Below are 22,981 nucleotides of genomic sequence, written 5' to 3'. Positions count from 1 at the left end.
TTCCTTGAGGACACTAGTTCCTCAACCATGCAAAAACTACTTACTAGAAATAGTCAAGCATCTGATAGTACACTGTCCCACATCTGCTCTCAACTGGGTCTCTGACAGAACTGACATGCAACAGTTATCCATGAGTGAATTTTCAGTTTTCTAAAATAATAGTTGTCACATGCATGCAAGCATTAACAAACTATATTTTATTATTTTAACAACTTGTTAAAGGAAAAAAAATTTCAACCCGGTAGAAAATTCGGTTCGGTCGGCCGAGTTATGACTAACTCGGCCGAGTCAGTCATAACTCGACCGACTAGGCCGGATCCGTAACTACTCGACCGCGTAGCTGACAGTGGCCAGTGAACCATAAAAACACACCTTTTTTTAATTTATTTTTTAATTTTCCTAAGTGTGGGGGACTCCAAAGGGGTTTATGAATTAGTTTGCTGGTCTTTGGGGTCCATTCCCCTCTCCCAAACCCTAGTATTTGATCATATTGCCCTACTAAGGCTATGCTATTCATGGTAATGTTAAATTCTTAAAGTAAAAGTGACATTCTCCTTAATCTTCATTTTCATCCTTTTACTTAAATTTTTAACATTACCATGAAATGACTCAGGATGTTTGAGAGTGGTTCCGGCCTCATTGGATTTCATATGGAGAAAGTAGAATTTTAGATTTCATTCAAAATCCAGCAGACTTATCGGTTTTTCAGGATTTTAGGATTGGGGGATTGCAATGTTTCCATTGAATTTTGTCATGTATTAAGGTATGGAACTCGTATTTAATCAAGAGCACCAATCCCTCTATGTACCTTGATGTTAGTGACATTGGTTGTCGAACTCCTCTGGGATTCGCTCCCAAACTGGGAGCTTCCGAAAATGTCGCTCCCACTCCCGTTTTCGCTCCCACTCCCTGCTTTCGCTCCCGCTCCCAAGTAACACTGAGCCAGATGATGTTGGCAACTCTAGCAGTAGCCAGTAGTACTGGTCACAAACTTTTGTTGTAGAGACCATTTCTAGCCTCCTTGGTTATGTGTTTTTGTTTTGATCTCTATATCATCATCGTGTATGTATTGGACAGTGCACTGGGTGCCCTTTTAATATAATGGATATATTCATGAGCCTACTTTGATCATATGTTGTCTTCTATCTATATTCTAATGCTGTGCATTTGGAAACATGAATGAAAATCTTTAAAATTATGTGTTTTTATAAAAAATAAATATTTAATGTATTTTTTACAATGACCCAGCCATTGAAATCGAGCTGGCTGAGTCGATACCGAGTCCAAGTCCAAGTCGGAGTCGACCCTTAGCCGAGTCGGAATTTTAAAACATTGGTTAAAATAATCTAGCTGGACTTGACTAGTTAGAACTAAGTCAACTGATTCTCTCATTATAGAACTCATACTTATTCCCTCAATCAGTGGAGGAAATTAAGGATAAATTCCTCAATCAGTGGGACAACTCATGTGCATGCTCACAAAGACTTCAAATTCAAATTTCCTTAACTAATTAACTCAACTGAATTAATTAATTAATATTTCCAACTACTGTTAAGACCAAATTAATTTTACTTCCTATAGATAGACTAGGGACTGTTATAAATAGGAAGGGACTCAGAAATGCTATTTTTAGAACTTTCTATTCTTAGCAGTTTCACCTCTCACCCAATGTGGCCAATGACCTCACTGGCCAAATTGCTATTTTTAGACATGCTATTTTTAGCAGGTCTATTTTTAGTACATTCTAAATTTAACATTTCTTGTTGCACATTTTTCAACAGGGTTTACCTCGCTCCCGAAGTCACAACTGATCAGAGGAGCGATCTAGCACCCTCCCGACAAACACTACGCAATCACTACGTGGGCCTTCATCCTGCCTCTAGAGGATTGCGTCACCTCTCCTGCTAGATCGATCTGTCGAGTGAAGCTTGTCATTCAACCCTCCCGGCTCAAAACTTCGCTTCTCCGGCAATATCTCGGACTATAGACGACACTCTGCACTGCCACTGCATTAGCTCTGCGTGAGACCCTCCTAGACTGTGTCAGCTCTACGTGAGCCCTTCCTGGGCTGCGTAGGCCTCTGTGTTGTCTTCCTGCTCAAATTGGCTCTCTACCACGTACTCTTTATCTCGGAACTTACTCTCTGATCCAGATTTATGCTTCTGCCCCTCTCACTGCGACAGATCACTGGTTCGATTCTCTCAACAGATTTCACCCCAGAAAATCGAACTGACTGATGAACTCGATGTATCTCCAACTAACCCTCAAACCTCCTCTTATACTTTTCTTGTTGATGAATCAACCGTTGAGATTAAGTCTCTAATCAATGGCTAAGATTAAATTAGACTTGATCTTCGTCTCTTAGAAGCTTCTCACCCATATTTTCATCAATACCCATTAATAATTTTATTTTCCTAAGTTTAGAGTAAGGAACCTCATTAAAATCTTTAATTATTTTAATAAAATACAATTCGGGTGGAATTTCACCAAACGATTTCTGGGTCTTCAAGATCTCGTGTTCTAGCCCCTCCACAAAATTTTAGAGCTAGAGTACATTCGATGCTACCCTAAATCAAAGCTCCCTCTTAGCGAGGAATGTGCTCTAGCAATACTTCCCAATAGAAGTATCACACTGATCCATGGCATCGGTCCTTTGTGTTGCAGATGCTCGGCCTATTGCCCTTCATCCACTGCACTGTTGCATTTTTTACTGTTGCCCATGACACTACCACTGTCACTGCTGCATCTGTACTATAGCTCCCTCTCAATATGCTGCATCATGTTGTCCATAGCACTACCACTACTAATTGTTGCACTGCAACTCAGTCACTGAGAAGTAAGCAATTGGAAAGCCACCGAAAAACTGACATGTTGGTCAGTCTGGATGCCCTGAGATGTTGAAGCTACCTCTGCTGCTAATTTGTGCTGACTCTCTGATGCTATTGCGTTGTTGTTGTATCTTCTTTGTGCCTTCTGCACTGCTGCAACACTCCACTGCGCTGCTTCAGAATTTGGCACTCTAGCTCTGCCACTGTTCCTCCATAATCCTTTGAAGAGATGCCCACATCCCTTCCCAACTGGGGAGACAAGCCCTGCCCAAGATGCTCTAGACAAAGGTTTCCCAGTCTACAGTGACTGCATTCAAGGCAATCCTGACCATCAATTCAGGATCTGGTGTAGACGCTACGGAAGTCAGCTGGTCTCGAATCCCTTGCAACCTGAGAAGGAAGGGATCGATTTCTTCTCCCTTTTGCATCTGATACCGTCTTAGCTGATTCTCAGGCAACTTCTTCTGTTGAACGGAAGTTCCCTCGTACAAGGTGGTCAAGGCCTCCCAAATTTCCCTTGTTGTGTCCTTTTCAGCAATATGTGGGACCACATGATCCTTGACCTCGTCCAAAGTCATGCACTTTGCCTTTGCTTGAGCCTCCTTGTACTTCTTGAGAGGATCAATATCAACTGGAACATCAATAATCTTCAAGGCATAATCCTTGATGCGATTTTTGTCTAAGACTTCCAGGATCCTGGCCTTCCAGATGACAAAGTTGGATGCTCCATCCAACCTGTCTTGATTCCTCAGTCCATTAACTACCATCTCTGCTCAAATGAATGTCAAACAGGTTCTCTTCTCCCTCTTTCGTCGCTGCCTAGCAAAACTCAGATCTGGATTTCATTAGCACTAGAAATCCTCTAAGGGACGAGTTCCGTCTAGACTCCCTCTGAGTCTTGGTTTCCTTCATGGAAATCCTTATGCCAAACAATGTTGAATCACCCCTCTCTGATCCTCCTTTGCTACTGCTCAGCAACCCGGATCTAGATTTCTTTGGCAAGAAATTTGTCAAGGCAATGACTCCCTCTACCTTGGTTCAGTCTCCTCAGACACTGTTCTACACCAGCAGCGCAACGTCCCACCAGTACCACAGATTTGATCTGCATTGTTCCCTCTACCCCACCGACTGAAGAATCTTAGCTCCTCAGGCTCTGCGCAGTCACTGCGTGAGCTAGATCAACTCCTCCCGGCCACTATGTCACTCCTTCCCGGTCCAGAAACATGACATGGCTCTACGTGAGCCTGATTTGCCCCTCTGCTTCTGTGTTGGCCTAGAGAGCTGACGTAGTTACTGTGTGGGCTCCTCCCAGCTACTATCTCACCCTCTCTTGGCTCAAAATGTTGACGTAGGCATAGCCTCAGTGTCACCTCTTCTGCACTGCGTCACCCTTCCTTTGCGTTTCAGGGCTTGGAACAACACTGTCACTCGAGACAGCTGCCTCTCTGTAGCAGATCTGCTAGATCTCCCGGCTGATGGCTTCAATGTCCTATGATCTGCAATCGCTCTGATACCATGTGAAAATTTATGAATCTAGAGACAAAAATCCTACTGCTGTCACTGGTTTAACATCTCCTACTTGCTATTTCATTCAACAAGTTATTTAAGTACATAAACAGTGATGTAAACACTACTGCAAACTACACTGACATACAGATCATAGACAAAAACAATAAATGAGACAAACACACGAGGGACACTGTTATTTTTGGACAACACGTCCCCAGAAAAACCCAATGCAAGAAAACCGTTGCAACAGATAGGGGGTTTTGTATTATTACGCGAGCAGAATCTAAGTACAACAGGTTGCCTCTCACACCGGCAAACCTTACAGAGAAATCAAGGCAGCAAGAAATACACGAGGGTTTACCTTGCTCCCCAAGTCACAGCTGATTAGATGAGCGATCTAGCACCCTCCCGGCAAACACTGCGCAATCCCTATGCAATCACTGCGTGGGCTTGCATCCTACCTCTAGAGGACTGCATCACCTCTCCTGCTGGATTGATCTGCCGAGTGAAGCATGTCGTTCAGCCCTCCTGGCTCAAAACTTCGCTTCCCTAGCAAGATCTCGGACTATAGACGACACTCTGCACTTCCACTGCGTGAGCCCCTCCTGGACTGCGTGAGCCCTTCCTGGGCTACATAGGCCTCTGCATTGTCTTCCTGCTCAAGATGCCTCTCTGCCACGTACTCTTTGGCTCGGAACTTACTCTCTAATCCAAATCTCTGCTTCTGCCCCTCACTGCAACAGATCACTGGTTCGATTCTCTCAGCAAACCTTGCCCCAGAAAATCGAACTGACTGATCAACTCGATGTATCGCCAATTGACCCTCAAGTCTCCTCTTATACGTTTCATGTTGATGAATCAACAGCCGGGATTAAGTCTCTAATCAACGGCTAAGATTAAATTAGAATTGATCCTCGTCTCTTAGAAGCTTCTCACCCATATTTTCATTAATACCCATTAATATTTTTATTTTCCTAAGTTTAGACTTAGGAACTTCATTAAAAATATTAATCATTTTAATAAAATACAATCCAGTGAAATTTCACCAAATGATTTTTGGGTCTTCGAGATCTCATGTGTTCTAGACCCTCCACAAAATTTCGGAGCTAGAGCACATTCGATGCTACCCAAGATCAACGATCCTTCTTAGCGAGGAATGTGCTCTAGCAATACTCCCAAATAGAAGTATCACACTAATCCACGACATCGGTCCTTTGTGCTGCTGATGCTCGGCTTGTTGCCCTTCATCCAATGCACTGTTGCATTATGTACTTGCGGCCCATGACACTGGCACTGCCACTGCTGCATCTGTACTACAACTCCCTCTCAATATGCTGCATCATGTTTTCCATAGCACTGCCACTGCTAACTGCTGCACTGCAACTTAGTTGCTGAGAAGTAAGCAACTGAAAAGCCACCCAAAAACTGACAAGCTAATCAATTTGGATGCCTAGAGATGCTGAAGCTACCTCCGCTGCTAACCTGTGTTGACCCTCTGATGCTATTGCGTTGTTGTTGTATCTGCTCTGTGCCTCCCACAATGCTGCAACACTCCATTGCATTGCTTCAAATTTTGGCACTCTATCTCTTTCACTGTTGCTCCATAATCCTTCAAACCAACTGACTCTCGTCATTCTGCTACTGTTATTATGGGCTCCCGTATCCGTATGTGATCCAAGAGTTCGGGCACCTCAAGGATCTTGCCCCTTTCCTGTAGTCCTCCTGACTACACCTCAATGTCACCCCACCTCTTCTCTAGAGGTGCATGAGCACTTATGGTGCAATCATCATCATTGCCCTCTTTGTTAGCTTGCGCTAGAGCAGCCTTTGAGTTAGACTTCTCTTCCTTGCCCTTCTTCCGAGGGCAATGAGTGGCGAAATGTCCCAATTCTCCACATCTGAAGCATCTGACTTTGGATATATCTTTGTTTTTCCTCTTCTGCTGCCCTTGTTGTCTCATTGATGTGAGAGTTGCATCCTCCTCTTCCAACTTCTTGGCTCTGATTCCTTTGCCGCTACTTCCCGCCTTGGTTAGCTGTCTGATCTCTTCCTGTTGAAGAGTTGCCCACATCTCTTCCCAACTAGGGAGAGAAGCCCTGCCCAGGATGCTTTGGAGAAAGGTTTCCCAGTCTTTAGTGACTGCATTCAGGGCAGTCTTGACCATGAATTCAGGATCTGGTGTAGACCCTACAAAAGTCAGCTGGTCTCGAATCCCTTGCAACCTGAGAAGGAAGGGATCAATTTCTTCTCCCTTCTGCATCTGATACTGTCTTAGCTGATTCTCAAGCAACATCTTTTGTTGAACGGAAGTTCCCTCATCCAAAGTGGTCAAGGCCTCCCACATTTCCCTTGCTGTGTCTTTTTCAGCGATATGTGGGACCACATTATCCTTGACCCCGTCCAATATCATGCACTTCGCCTTTGCTTGAGCCTTCTCGTACTTCTTGAGAGGATCAGTATCAACCCAAACAACAACAGTCTTCAAGGCATAATCCTTGATGCATTTTTTGTCCATGATTGCAAGGATCCTGACCTTCCAGATGACAAAGTTGGATGCTCCATCCAACTTGTCTTAATCCCTCAGTCCATTAACTTCCATCTCTGCTTAAATGAGTGTCGAACAGGTTCTCTTCTCCCTCTTTCGTTGTTGCCCAACAAAACTCGGATCTAGATTTCTTTGGCGCTAGAAATCCTCTAAGGAACAAGTTCCCTCTAGACTCCCTCTGAGTCTTGATTTCCTTCATGGAAATCCTTCCACCAAACAATGTCGAATCACCCCTCTCCGATCCTCCTTTGCTACTGCTTAGCGACCCGGATCTAGATTTCTTTGGCAAGAAATTTGTTAAGGTAGTGACTCCCTCTACCTTGGTTCAGTCTCATCAGACACTGTTTTGCACCAACAACAACAACATCCCACCAACACCTCAGATCTGATCTACACTGCTCCCTCTGCCCCAGCAACTAAAGAATCTGAGCTCCTTAGGCTTTGTGCAGTCACTGCGTGAGCTAGATCAGCTCCTCCCGACCACTGCGTCACTCCTTCCCGATCCAAAAAGATGACATGGCTCTACGTGAGCCTGATTTGCCCCTCTCTACTTCTGCGTTGGCCCAGAGAGTTGACGCAGTTACTGCGTGGGCTCCTCTTAGCTACTCTGTCACCCTCTCTTGGCTCAGAATGCTGACGCAGGCACTGCGCGAGGCTCTGCGTCACATCTTCTGCACTGCGTCACCCTTCCTTTGCTTTTCAGGCCCTAGAACAGCGCTGTCACTCGAGACAGCTGCATCTCTATAGGAGATCTGCTGGATCTCTCAGTTGATGGCTTCAGTGTCCTATGATTTGCAATCGCTCTAACACCATGTGAAAATTTCTAAATCTAGAGACAGAAATCCTACTGTCGTCACTGGTTTAACATCTCCTACTTGTTATTTCATTCAACAAGTTATTTAATTACATAAACAGTGATGTAAATACTACTGCAGACTACATTGACATACAGATCATAAACTGAAACAATAAATGAGACAAATACACAAGGGACACTGTTATTTTTGGACAACACATCCCCGGAAAAACCCAATGCGGGAAAACCGGTGCAACAAATAGAGGGTTTTGTATTATTAAGCAAGCAGAATCTAAGTACAACAGGTTGCCTCTCACACTGGCAAACCTTACAGAGAAATCACAGCAACAAGAAATACACGAGGGTTTACCTCGCTCCCCAAGTCACAGCTGATCAGATGAGCGATCTAGCACCCTCCTGGCAAAAACTGTGCAGTCCCTACGCAATCACTGTGTGGGTCTGCGTCCTGCCTCTAGAGGACTGCGTCACCTCCCCTGCTGGATCGATTTGTCGAGTGAAGCTTGTCGTTCAGCCCTGTCGGCTCAGAACTTCGCTTCCCCAGCAAGATCTCGGACTATAGACCAGTGTTGTGAAAATCACGATTTTTCATTTTCCCAATCATATCGCGCGATTAGTTCAATGATTTTTTCATTTTGAAAAAATCACAATTTTTTGGGAAAAATTCTTGATATTTTTTTCTTTTTGCCGATTTTTTCCCCTCGCCGATTTACTCCCTCCTCCACCAAGTCGGCCTCAAACTGAACAAGTTGGCCTAAATTTGGATAGCAGAATCAGTATATAAAGGCAGCAACTCGACCTCATTTGTCACTCACACAAGTTCGATCTTCAACTTTTGGGGCCAGAAAAAGTGCAAAATTCAAGGAAGAAGAGGAAGAAGGATAGCAAAGGAGGACTCTTTCAAGCATAAAAGTCGAAATTTTCTCTCTTTCCCACACATGCGAAACTATGTAGCTGTTGGAAGGGGGCCAAAATCATGCAGTTACTGGGAGGTCGAAATTCTACTGTTGGCAGTCGAAATTTTGCCTCTGTGAAGTCGAAGTGCTTGATTGTTGCTGGGTTGAAGTTGTTGGATAAGAAGAGAGTACTACATCATCTTGGAAGGCTGGCTTGGTGGAGGAGGAAGGTCTCTTGGTCTAGGGTCTTGGTCCATCTCAATTTGAATTATTAAAGGAAGAGTTTTGACTAGGTTTTCCCCTATATAAGGGTTTTAGCCCTAACTGTCGACCTACATCCGGTGTCGCTGATCTTCATATTTTGCTTTTGATAATTGCTTGATGAAACAAAGATAAAGAAGAACATAAGAAAGTTAATATGAACATAAAAATATCACAAGTAATTATCAACATAAGAAAATCTTTCTGCGTCTTTGATTTTCTAACAACCAAGATGTCACGTAAATGTGATGTGGAGTATCTCCGGGTAGGGCTTAAAGGAATGAATCCAAGCAAAGCATGATGGATTGAACTTGGAAAAGTGAGGGAGTTGTACCTTCACCCGTCTGTTGATTAGTCATATTTTGGTGGCCCAAAAGTTTCGAGCAAAGAGGAATGATCCAAGAGGATCCGAGATGCCGCAAATTTTGAAGGTCTAAAAACTTGATGCAAGTGATGCCATGTCAAAGAGCTCGGCAAGAGGTTTCCAACACAACTTGAACGGGCGAAAAAACACTTCATATGTGACAGTTATGTTGTTCTAAAGTTTTTACAAAACAACTTAAAAAAGCGCAGGACATGTGACACGCGGTGCCCCTACACAAGGTGACACATGGTAGTCCATATGGAGACCATGTGGCAGGAAGCCTACGTTGCATGACGATGTGGCACACAGTTGGCATCTTGTTGGCAGTGAGTTGGACCAATCATACGCTGCCATGTGGCAGCATCTAATTGGCCAATAATGGTTTCCAAACGCATGGCAAGTCGACGAAGGGACTTGAACCCCCAACCTTAACAGAAGTCGCCAAGCAACTTGGTCGTTGGGCAACGATGGCACGATGGTAGGACTTAAGTGTAAACTATTAAAGAATATATTTAATGTGATTCTATTTACTATTGGGTTAAAATGGTTTAGTTAGGGTCGAACTTTCGACTCCAACCAACCAATTCAATCCATGTAAACAAATTGAATTTGAAAGTCTGCCCACCAATCTTGTTAAATGTTGGTCGTTGCAACAATATGTACAAGTGGAGGCCCACAGGTTGGACCCCAGGACCTGCCAAAGGAGGCACACCTTGTGAAAATTCCGTGAATGCAACAGATGGATATTTATCTTCTAACTGTTAGTAGTGTCTTTGTCTTCTGAATTATTATTCGGCAAATAACAATAAATTTACTATTGCATCCTTCATAGTAAAAAATGTTGTGGAAATAGAAAAATTGGAATTGAGAAATAGTTGCACACACAAAATATAACACCGTTGTTTTTGGACAAATGTCCCTGGGAAAACCCCGAAGGGAAAACCAGTGCAACAAATGAGGGTTTTATTATTATGCAACAGTAGAAATATTACAACCAGTTGCCTAACTGGCAAACCTCCAACAATCTATTGGCAAAATATCTGAAAGACAACCTGTCTTCCTTTTCAATTGATCTGGGCCTCTCCTAGCTAGTCACATTCTTATATGAAATTCACACTTCATAAATGCGCAGATATGGCTGTAGGAAAATCGTACAGCCCTGGAATCACCTCCAGGTGAGTCGTCCTGCCTCCCTCTGCCTATGAAGCCAAATAGCTCTGCCTCTAGGACACTGATCCAGCCACTGGCCACTGAAACATGGCTTCCTCTGGTAACTCACACTGCAGTATTCGACCTCCTCTTTCCTATCACCCGGACACTAGAAATACCAAGGAAATCTTCCTCCGGAATCTTTGTTGCAACCTTTGCTTTGATGCTTCCCCTAGCTTCAACGACGCCCTTGTTGAATACCTGCAACTAGGTAGTCGAACTGCTCAACTCTGTAACTGTAAAACTGTGTCTTCTCTAATCCCTTCAATCTGCTCTTAATCTCTTGTTGAAGTCTCAACGGCCACAATCAGCGTGTTGAAGAAAGTGTAACTAGGTTCGGTCTTCATAATGACATGATCTTTGTATTTGATGCAATAAAAGGAATTAATTTATTTTTTGTAATCTTGCTACATGGGTTTCAACTTTCATGAGCAAGAAGTGTCTCTAGGTGAAAGACTTCTTCTTGATGTCTTTAGAATTTATTTAGATGTCAAAGAGCCGTGTCATGTGTATAGAAACTCTTCATGAGTTTGTGTCATTGTTTTAAGATCCAGCTGGCTCGGAACCGACTCGGCCGAGTTGGTCCAAGCCGGGAAAAAAATTTCAAACCGGCAGAAAATTCGGTTCGGTCGGCCGAGTCAGTCATAACTCGGCCAACTCGGCCGGATCTGTAACTACTCGGCCGGGTAGCTGACAGTAGCCAGTGAACCATAAAAACACACCTTTTTTTTATTTTATTTTTTTTAATTTTCCTGTGTGGGGGACTCCAAAGGGGTTTATGAATTAGTTTGCTAGTCTTTGGGGTCCATTCCCCTTTCCCAAACCCTAGTATTTGATCACAATGCCCTACTAAGGCTATGCTATTCATGGTCATCCTTTTACTTAAATTTTTAACATTACCATGAAATGACTCAAGATGTTTGAGAGTGGTTCCGGCCTCATTGGATTTCATATGGAGAAAGTAGAATTTTAGATTTCATTCAAAATCCAGCAGACTTATTGGTTTTTCAAGATTTCAGGATTGGGGGATTACAATGTTTCCATTGAATTTTGTCATGTATTAGGGTATGGAACTCGTATTTAATCAAGAGCACCAATCCCTCTATGTACCTAGGATACTGGAAACGGCTGCCTGAAGGGCCAAAATGCCGTTTTACGTTTTGGATACGTATCAAACCCAGAAATGGCAAAAAAAGGCCAAAAAACGTTTTGGGTGATTTGGAAACGTTTTGTTTTTTTTTTCTAACTGTTTTTCAGGGGTTTTCCTAAAAAAACCCTCCCGTTTTAAAAAAACCAATACGTTTCAGCAAATCGTGAACTGCTATGCAATAAAGGACAGGAATTGTTAAGGATGTGCTTTGGTCTTTTAGACGTGAAAATTGGAAAGTACTATGTAAAAACTTAAAAGGCACATGAATTATCGAGAATGAGCTTTGGTCTGTTAGACCCAGAAATTGGAAACGCTTGTAGTTTTAAAAATCTGTTATTAAGATAGGATACTGTACAGTACAAGAACATGATCTGAAAGTAGTTTATGAAATGGCCCTCTGAAGATTTTAATGGACTGGTCACTGAAATGGGAAGAAGAGCTATGAAAGCACCCCAAATATCTTAAAGGTTATTTCAAATTTTTAAATTTTGAGATCAGTGCAGCAATGCTCTGAAATGGCTCAAACATCCACGAAGAGGGAAATAGTTCATTTTGTTTTAATAATAAATACACAGGCAAACTTGGATTAACAATGCTGGAATCAAAGGATTCCATGGCTTCATTCCATTATATCATAAAAGGACAAAGAATCAGAGGTTTTGCCATTTGGCATTATCTTCATCTTGGAAGTTGGAACATAGTTGACATGATACAGGCAGACACAAGCAAGACTGCCTCCCTTGGATTTTAAGTTTTTACTGGAACTGTTTTGGTCTAGCACAAGATAGATTCAAAAAACGCAAGACTGATATCAAATATTACCCACAGTTCTTCCAAACAAATCCTCAGCCACCAATAACAGAGGTCTTGGGCAGCTTGAATGGCACAACAAGAGGGGACTAAACCCCCTTTTTAGTAGCATCTTGAACTCCATAAATAGACTGGAACTGGGTCCTCAAAAGGACAAAACTCAGCCCATTTAAAATGGCAGAACTCAGCCCACAAAGCAGCAAACTCGACTAGCAAGTAATAAGAGGTAAAGTCGGCCCAGATAACAAGATATATTTAGCCAGCAAAAAAGGAACCCTTGGCTTGATATAAGGTAATCTCTGCCTCTTTGGATAGTGAACACTGAAAACGTTGCTTCAATGTGGCATATGTTGAAACTTGAATTGATGATGATGAATCATGATAGATCATAGATGATACAGATAATCTAGATTCTGAAATATGAATGGTAATATGAATTTTTTATTTTTAATATATATATATATATATATATATATATATATATATATATTAATTATATATTTATTATGTGCCGTTTCCTGCCGTATCGTATCCAGATTTTTTGAAAATTTGCCGTATCCGTTTCAAACCCCGTACCCGTATCCGTTCCCGTATCCGTTTTCTGGTAACTTAGCTATGTACCTTGATGTTAGTGACATTGGTTGTCGAACTCCTCTGGGATTCGCTCCGAAACCGGGAGCTTTCGAAAATGTCGCTCTCGCTCCCGTTTTCGCTCCCACTCCCAAGTAACACTAAGCCAGATGATGTTGGCAAGTCTAGCAGTAGCCAGTAGTACTGGTCACAGACTTTTGTTGTAGAGGCCATTTCTAGCCTCCTTGGTTATGTGTTTTTGTTTTGATCTCTATATCATCATCGTGTATGTATTGGACAATGCATTGGGTGACATTTTAATATAATGGATATATTCATGAGCCTACTTTGATCATATGTTGTCTTCTATCTATATTCTAATGCTGTGTGTTTGGAAACATGAATGAAAATCTTTAAAATTGTGTTTTTATAAAAAATAAATATTTAATGTATTTTTTACAACGACAGAGTCATTGAAATCGAGCCGGCCGAGTCGATACTGAGTCGGAGTCGGAGTCGGAGTCGACCCTCAGCCGAGTCGGAGTTTTAAAACATTGGTTTGTGTAAATATGTACAAGTCTTCAAAGTTGTCTAACAGCCCTCCACGACCAAGATCAATGCCTCAAAACAAGCCTTCTGAAGTCTGCAAGCAAAGCAATAAGGAAAGGATCATGTCGGCTCCAAATAAATGAATTAAATAAATAAATATGTCATGTCGGCTTGAAGAAAGGGACACGTCGGTTCAGAAGTTCATGTTGGCTTGCATATGGGATGACCACTATAAATACCCATAATATGTCATGTCGGCTTGAAGAAAGGGACACGTCGGTTCAGAAGTTCATGTTGGCTTGCATATGGGATGACCACTATAAATACCCATAAAGGGTCAGCGCAATTACATAAGAAAATTCGGATCTCTCTGAATTCTCGCAAGGGAAGAAAGGAGCCGCAGTGAGCCACAGTCGTGAAGAAGAGAAGCCGCAGTCATGAAGAGGGAAGCTGCAGGAGCCGCAGTCATGAAGAGAGGAGTCGCAGTAGGGTTTGACTACACCTAGTTTGGGTTTTAGGTGCAGTCACAACCTCAATGCATGGAGCAGTGGATGATGTCACCACAGTGAGTTGGAGTCTCGGCATACCTAAGATCTGAAGGTGGTATCCTCGCATGGAGAAAGGCAACAAAGAATGTTTGTAGTCTGGGCATGTCACTATCTCTGTCTTGGCATTCTCTCCAAGCATAACTACAGTCTCGGCATACCAGTCATGAAGAGGATCTAGATGGTATCCTTGTATCAGTCTTGGATCCATAACAACGAAGGAACATGACAATTTTGGCATGATCACAGTCTCGGCCTATTGCAGTGCAGTCAAGGTATAAGTATATGTTGAGAAGGATCTCAGAACCCCTTACTGTTTCAACTTATTAGATATCGCTATGATCCTAGATCTCTGTCTCGGCATACTTATTCTCGGTAGGGATCATTGTAGTCAGATCTGTCTATGTGTGTATCTCAGTGATCTCTTGCATACACACAGTCTTGGCACATGTCTAGATCTCAGTTATGATGAGTATAATATCACACTCTGACTTTGATTGAACAAGGTTTATATTAAGTATAACAGTCACTCAGTAAAGTGATGATCTTATGAAGATGCAGTCAAGCAGTGTGATGACATTGGCATGGTAGCAGAGAAGAGGATGATCTCAGTAAGGACCTGAGATCTCAAGATGCAATCTCAGTGATGCAGCAGTGGTGCAGATGATGATCTCAGCAGTGTTCGAGAAAGAGGATTGATGTCTTGGTCTTGGAGAGGCGGATTGTGTCAAGGATCATGGTCTTAGTATTCTTCATTGGAATCTCTATAAGAAGAATTTACGCATGGGTTTTCCTCTTCAAGTGGGAGAGATTTTGGCCCTGGCAGAAAGCCAAGCATTTGTGTTTTTGTCTCTTTTGTTCTTTTGGTAACAGTTTGATGAAGTAAACACATACACTAATAATGAATGAAATATCAAGCTAAGATAAATTGTTTAAATACTTCACAAATTGTTATCATGTTTCGAAGAATCAACCTAATCTTGCATGCCCTAGATTCTTCAACGCAGTGCTCAACCGATAGCTAAGATCAATTTGAATTCATCAATAGAAGCTTCTAGAGCAAAATCGATCTACCTTAATTAATTCGATCTAATTTACCACTTTTCCTAAGTTAGACTTAGGAAATATTTTAATTATGGCAAATTAATTTAATTAACATGTTTCTGAGTCTTATCTCGTGAAACTTTTTTCGGGTTTTGGAGATCTCGTGTTCCTTAACCTCTTAGACACAATCCGAAACTAGAACACCTGTCTGCTGCTACACAAGCTAACACACCTTTTGCAATTTTGTTTGGACCAACAGTGATTTAAAATGTTAAAACAAGACTGTAGCCAGTGAGAGAGATAGCCGACAGCCCATGGGCTTGCCCCAGGTCTGTCAGGCCTGAAACATAATAAAAATTGTTTGAACCCTGCCAAGGCATGAGGAGAGAAGGGAATTAAAGCTGACAGGGCCGAATACAAACTTTTTTCTGCAGAGCTTGTGTAGTGTTTTTATGCGGAGAGCCTGGAGGCAATAGGGGGTTTGGCAGACCTGTTACATTTGCTCAGAACCTTGTCACCTATCCATTTATGGGCAGCGAAGGAGCTGAGATCCAAATACAACTATCAACAATGGATCTGTCGAGCCCAATTAGCATTGGGACTGTCGATCCCTGTGACAGCATACGGGTCTGTATGCATCGTTGTGACAGTATATTGGCAGAAAGAGGAGGTCAAGCAGCTGGTCTGTAGACTTCACTGTGGTTTCTCTTTTGCAATTTCTAGCCTGTTTATCCCTTTGGAGAGTAGCAGAGGAGAGGTTCGATCAGTTTTGCAGGTCACTGCGAGTTTGTATCAGTGGAGAACCAGCAGTAGCAGACTGATCAAAATTTTCCCTTTGCATCACTAATAAAGAGGCCTTCCCATTGGAAAACAGACCCAGAGACATAGCCCACATCTTGGGTGAACTCTGTTAACAAATTGCCTGGGTTTCTTGTGTCTCTGCTGTCAACTTCTGCTCTTAAATTCTCTATTTTATTTCTTTAAGTCTGGTATTTGTACTCTTTAAAAGGAACCTTTAAAAGTTATCAAACAAAGATCCAGATCACCAGGCAAGCTGATATGCCATTGCAAGGGGAATCCACCAATAGATAGACTGAAAGCATGGGAGTAGTACTAATTTATGGCTGCAAGCGGGAGGGAAGGCTTGCTGTGATGGATGGGAGAAGCAGACACATGGAAGACAGAGGGCAGTCATGTGTGAGCCCGTGATGCCATCAACGAGACATGGATTATCATTAGGGGATCTGCCATGAGGAGGAAGCATCATTGATCATTAATACCCCTTCTGCTACATGAAATGCACAATTGGAAAGGAGGTCAACAATTTGGTTGTTAATACAGAGGATGTGGAAGAATTGCACTGTGGGAAGGAGTGGAGAGCCATTCTAATCTAGTGAAGAATCGAGCTAAGACAGGCATTTGAGGAAGAAGAACCAAATTGGAAATAGTGAATGGTGTTTTTGTTCTGCCCAACAATAAAATGATGATGGATAGATGCAGAGGAAGAGACAAGAATCCCTTGAAGCAGAGTGTGTGCTTCAGCCAGATTGTTTGAAGCTACTCCCAGGCTCCATGAGAATGAGAATACCACGTGTCCTCCTAGGTTGAAAAGCACCTGCCTCGCACCTGCCACCCCGATAATACCCACTTCTTTCAACAAACTTTGATATGCAAAAATCCTATGAATTCCCAACTTGTGGAATCACCAACGCAATAATGGAGATAATATGTATTTCAAATACAGTTTATGCTTTTGTGAATTTCTAATATGCTATAGGTCTTACTATATTCCTTTTTGCAAAGACTATCGCTTTTCTAGTGATCTTCGAATGTTTCCTCGATGATTGATGTATTTTCTTATGCTTTCTTTGATTTTGTACAAAACCAATACTTATCCCAAAGAAACAACAACCTGACCCTATTGAAGACATGAAGTTGAAGCAAGCAAGAATGCCACCCTATCTGAAAAACATCATGTTTGACCAAGACTGAGAAAATATGTCCATCAGAGAAGGCAAGCTTGGCAGAATTTTCTATCTGCTTGTATAATTGACAAAGCCTTAGGAAAAGACCATTTGCTATGGTGGATAACATACAAAGGGAACTTTCAATTCAAACACACCGACTTTTGAATGTGAAAGGCCAGTGTTTGACTCAAGTACACATTTTTCTGTTTGTTAGTTTGAATTAATGGGTTTCATTTTTGTTGGAAATACTTTTCTTCCTAGGTACATCATATACACTGTTTATTTCTTGGTTCTGCACTATGGGGACAATTTTAAATAAACTAGTTACATATCTATTACAACTCTGCATTGTGAAACTATGCTGTTAATAATGGTCAAATTCTCTTGAAGCCCGTGGCAGATCTTTTGGGGATACCATACAAAAACATATTTGCAAATCGATTGCTATTTGATAGTGTAGGAGAATTTCAAGGCTTTGACCCTGAAGAACCTACTTCTCGAAGTGGAGGAAAGGCTACTGCTGTTGCACAAATAAAGAAGGTATGAAAATGGTATTCATGTCTTTCCTTTCTTAGTGAACATGAAAACTGATTAGTTCCCTTTATTGAATGGTTTGAGCTGCAAATGTTTTATAAGATTGGCTTATAGTAGAAGGTAACTTTATAGGAACATGGATATAAAACGTTGGTGATGGTGGGAGATGGAGCCACAGACCTTGAGGTATGGTGCTTATTATTGGTGATTTATAGTTTAAATGATGTGTATCTTTATAAAATTGGATTGTCAAACACATTTTTTCTTTAACAATAAGACATTTTCTTGTTTATTAGGAGTTGCTTAAAGTAAACATAGCTGTGAAAAGAGGAATGAAGTTATATTTATTATAGACACCAACCTGTATTTGTACAAATAACTCTCAACAAGCACTCAGCATATTAGATTAGGTTAAGATTAAGACAAGGTGGAAGTCTACTAAAAGAAGGATCCATGATATCAGTTGGATGTACATTAAGGACCCGCATTGGTTTTCCATATTGTATATGGTTATTTAGGTCATTGGTTATGTCGTATATCAAGGCCTATTTCTTAAAATGATTTGAAGTTGCTCTGATGGCTTTGAATCTTTTATTTTCTAACTTATCACTTTGTTTCTTAATGATTTACCTTCTAGTGTGAACTAAAACAATTTTATGGCAATTTTACAAAAAAAAAATATTTTAAAATTTAAGCCCATATTTAATGACTTGACTAAAATGTCCGTATCTGTGTTGATCACACCTTCCTCACCGAAGAAAAGATCAATGCCGAGGGGAATCCTTTGGGGAATCAGGGAGTGCCCTCCTCTATTTTTATAATAATGGTATTCCTATTTCTTAAATAATAATTTATTTTGTATGCTTACTGAATGGAATGAGAGAGTGCCGTGAATCGAACTCTACATGATATTTGACTTCAAGAAATAAAAAAGGGTTCTCGGGATAACCAGATATTATTTGAAAATAGTCGTGCCTAAGAAAGGCCCAGGCCGATTCACTCATTGGCAGAATGTTACAGTAAAAAGGAATAGATTTGTAATAAATTGCATTGCTCAAAAGACAACTATTTTGCCTCCTTCACATGATGTAATCAACTGAAAACAACCATGGCTTTGCAGGAGGAAAGTAAACTGAGAATATGAGAGAGGTCTTTCAGAGCACTTTGAAGTGCTTTGCATTATCATTCAAATGGGTTTGAAAAGAGTCATTTGCTCAAAATTCCACTAGTTAAGAGTCAAGAAAAAACAAAATGAGACTTGAATAGATCTCTGTAGATTTGATCAAACAATAAGTCCCAGCTATGAATCTTTCAAAGTATCAGAGGCCTCAACAAAATTCCTATGACTAATATCTAAATGGAAATTGAAAAGCCTTCACTCTTGTGCGTTGGGATGGGGATCCTGCAGACTTGGAATATTAGGGAAATCCTAGGTGCAGAGGAAAAGAAGAGATAGTTAGCGCCTAGTTTTCGTACTGAACACATATAATCAAATGGTAAAGAACATAGCCAGAAGAACAAAAGGGAAAGCAAAGTCATGTATGGCTCTAACTTACAAAATTAGGAAGGGTAAAAGATGCTATGAAATGAGCCCTCTCTTAGTTGAAGAAGGCTCCTTATGTAGCCTCTCCAAGCTTGCCAATGGTGCTCAAGACAACCTAACTGCCTTAACTATCTTATATTTATGTGGCTTTGGGAATTGCAGTGATAACTTGATCTAACCATTCCTTGGCTTAATCACGATGTAGGCCCATAGTAATTTCTTCTGTTACCCCCAGTGAAAATATTTTGTCTTAAATGCTATCTAGGCCATGACGCTATTCCTTGGCTATAGAGTTATAATATACATTGTCCATGACAAAATCTGTTTTCTTATTTCCATCTCTAGGAACCTAGTGATGCTATTCAATTCTTTGCCGAAAGCAATCTTGGCCATGTCTAATTTGCCTCAAATTCTTTTTAGGTTAGGATTTTATCATCTTGCATGAGGGAAGGGCCCTCTAAACTTTTCATGCAGTCGACTGCTTTGGAAAATACTCAGCATCTCCTTTGCTCCAGTGCTTCACATGTTTCAATCAATTGTTGTAATATATCAATTTAGTTATCCCATCCATGCTCTTATCTACTTTAAATTTATCAGAGTACTCACCACCATCTTCATTTATCTCCTTCCTTCCTTCTCCAAATGAAGTAAAAGTACCCTTCCTGGTTGAGACTAAGGCATTTCTAGCAAAATGTATAATAGATCCTTTTTCCCACTAACTCTAGATTTGCCCATCTATTTTCTTTCAAGGCCTTGCCCTCAAACAGCTTTATGCTTCTCTTTCTCCTAGAGGATTTTGTTCTTTGATCATGTTATGAAGCTAACCAAGGTGTGGACATCATTTGGAGGGCAAAATTTCTTAACTTATCAACAGGGCTAAGGTTAGGAATGAGTTTTTTGCTAGCTCCTTTATCTTCACTACTAATGTCTTCATTATCCCAACTTTCTCTACCTGTTTTCTATATTCAGGGAAATCAGTGCTACAATGGATGGCTACTAGCTACCATTTGGTTTGTGAATACACACTTGGGGTCTATTACCTTCCCAGCATGCACTTAATAGTATAATCCCTAATCCACAAGGCTCTACTGAGAGGGAAAAACTAGGACAATCACCATTATTAGCTAAGAAACCCATCCTCTCACTTTAGATCAGCTATTCTCCAACCCAGCGAGGTATCCTTAGTTATTATTATTACTAAAGTTATAACAATGGAGCTTCAAGATTATGTGAAGAGATAGCTCTAGCAAAACTAAGTTTTGGTAGTTTAATGATAAAAGGATGATGGAAGGATCAAGAGATTAGTGCCAATCTAAACAAGGGCAAATTGGGTCAAGATGCCGATCCAAGATGGCAAGCTCAAAAAGGGTTAAGACTACAAGGGCCACATATGCATGCAACAAGAACTTGACATTGCTGAAAATGGAAGTAAAGGAATACTAGAAGGGTCTTAGAAGTGCCACGTTAAAACTATGCATCAGGGTATGCCCTACACAATGAAGTATTAGTCTAGCACCCACTGAAAATGATGTTAGATGCAAAGAAATATCACAATGTACAAGACAATAAAGGATTCAAGAGGAAGAAACACCTCTCATAATACCCTTCTAATGGGGTAGATATGCATGTCTCTCTTGGCCGTACAAAGTAGGTTCTAGCAACTCTACAACCATGAGCAACAATTGGAAGCACTACAATAATAAGCCACACATTAATAGGAGAATGCCCTGGAACATGAGAGCATGTGGGAGCGAATCCTCTGTCAGTAATAGATGATAGTATAGGAGAGAGAGATTCTGCTATTTTTGTTTTTGTATGCGAGATTTTGGGTATGTGAATTGAAGTGTAAATATGCTACATGCGAATATGTGGATGATACAATTATGAAGCCGCTGGCAAGCCCACTAGTGTTGGTCTGTTATGTGTTGAGTTCATAAATATGAGATCTGCGAAGTGTGATATTTCGATGCAACTGCAATGAGATCTGTGGGGATTGACTTGAACAATGTTAAAGTATGCTTAGTATTGCAGTGAACCTGGTGTTATTTAAGTGCAAATAGTCCTACTTTGGTGGAGAACCTGGTATGATTGCAATATTAGTGGAAAGGTTCTATAGGGAACAAATTAAGTTGTATTCAGGGTTCCTAAAAGAGAACTAAATTTGTTGCTGATATTTAATATTTAAAATGCTTAAGTTCTCAAGGGCCAGATTTGAATGTCAGCCACTAAGATTTGTAGAACACTTGGTATTTCAAGAAGATGGAAGCAGAAAATTTTATTGCACATTCAGCCATCCCATGAATAAAAAGTAGTTAATCAACCTCTTTATTTGTGCTATTAATTCAGTTTCTCTGGGTTTGAAATAAAGCTTCTCTAGGTGCAAACTGCTGCCAGGCTTCCATTTTCTTATAGATTTTGATTTCAAAGTTATTATTCAACTCTGTTTCTGAGCCTTCTCTCATTATTCCTACTCGAATCTCTCTTTCAGTTGTTATTGCTACATATACTTTAAAATGTATATATGTCTTTCATATTTGAAACCTTAATGAGCAAGATTTTCCATAATCTTGTACAATATGGTTATTTGTTATTCTCTAACTTTTTGCACTTAATATGAACTGTGATGTTTACAAGGCAAGGCGGCCAGGTGGGGCAGATGCATACATTTGCTATGGAGGAATACAATTGCGGGACAAAGTTGCTGAAGCAGCCGATTGGCTTGTTCTGAGCTTCGATGATCTAATAAAGGAATTAGACTGAGCATCCTGATTTACTTTCCAGTTTAAATTTGCTTGCAACTAGTTTAGAGCATATACTTTGCAATAAATAAGTTCCCAACACAAGGTTTGTTAGGTACTTTTATTCTAAAGTGGTTATTTGTAGATTTTTTGGGCCCTACTTGTCGTTTTGAGCAGTCACTCTGTCATACATACTACTTCACTCGGGCAGGAGCCACATAAGACAATTGTGGAATCTTATCTCTGGAAAGCATTGTGAGCATTAAATATAGAACTAGCCTCCATGTATTACCAGGCTGGAAAAAGAAAATTTATTTCTAAGATATTATTTTCAGGACTTGTAATATGATAATTAGCAGGATAATTGATGAAGCTTTGCTCAGCAATCCTAATCCTTTTGGCGAGCATGATACTTCATACACTCCATCAGTTGTCTCTGCCAATTCACATCTAATAGGGATAGATTACTGCAGTCTAAGCTGGTAAGTTCTATATTGGAATTTAAGCATTCCTCAGCTTGGCATTTACTATACCCATGCAATGAACTGAAAACTCTTAACTGGTCTTGTAAAAGCTTTGTTGTAGTTCACCAAGTCTTATTGATATTCTTGGATCACATGAGAAATCTCATCCAGATTTATATATCTTTGATCATTTATTAATAACTTTTAAACATCTTCGGACTTGCTTCTCAAATTTGCCTTAAGTTTCTTGATTGAAATAATTTATGAATTAATTCTTTAATCTATCAAATGTTTATGAATGGATTTTTTATTCGACCAAGGGAAGATGATATCATTTACATGTACTCTTCAGAATGGGTAATATTTGTGCTTATGGAATTAGTTCGATCCAGAAGTTCATATAATTTGGAATTCTCAGTATCACATGTACTCTTCATAAAGTGTAATACTTGTGCTAATGCAATTCCTTTTGATATTGGACTTGTTTTTTTTTTTTTTTGTAAGTTAAGTTTGTGTTGCCTCAGAAATCAGATTACATCATTTCCATCACCATAGTTCAAAATCTTATCGGTCTCAATCTGCCACAAGGGAAACCAGATTTGTTGACTAGTAATCTATAAATAAGTATACCAATATAATAT

The 22,981-nt window shown here is 40.6% G+C and overlaps 1 protein-coding gene across 2 annotated transcripts in view; it reads left to right on the top strand.

Annotated features, from left to right (window-relative positions):
* LOC149138151 (phosphoserine phosphatase, chloroplastic-like) overlaps nucleotides 1–22,551 on the top strand; it is a 206,818-nt gene extending 184,267 nt beyond the window's left edge. Inside the window, exons 5-7 of one of the 2 annotated variants that reach the window (XM_089447977.1) lie at nucleotides 17,452–17,601; nucleotides 17,728–17,781; nucleotides 21,778–22,551. In XM_089447977.1, coding sequence (XP_089304103.1) covers nucleotides 17,452–17,601; nucleotides 17,728–17,781; nucleotides 21,778–21,843 — 270 coding nt within the window. In that variant the 3' untranslated portion in view covers nucleotides 21,844–22,551. Of the gene's footprint in view, nucleotides 1–17,451; nucleotides 17,602–17,727; nucleotides 17,782–21,772 lie in introns of both variants that reach the window. The other variant, XM_089447976.1, reaches the window with a different exon arrangement.
* The last annotated feature ends 430 nt before the right edge of the window (nucleotides 22,552–22,981 follow it).

The sequence above is a fragment of the Pinus tabuliformis genome, chromosome X (assembly GCF_031772625.1).
Source record: "Pinus tabuliformis cultivar Carrire ecotype Pingquan chromosome X, CPIR1, whole genome shotgun sequence".
NCBI lineage: Eukaryota > Viridiplantae > Streptophyta > Pinopsida > Pinales > Pinaceae > Pinus > Pinus tabuliformis.
The sequence above is the reverse complement of the archived record's forward strand: the minus strand, read 5'-3'. Positions and strand labels throughout refer to the sequence as shown.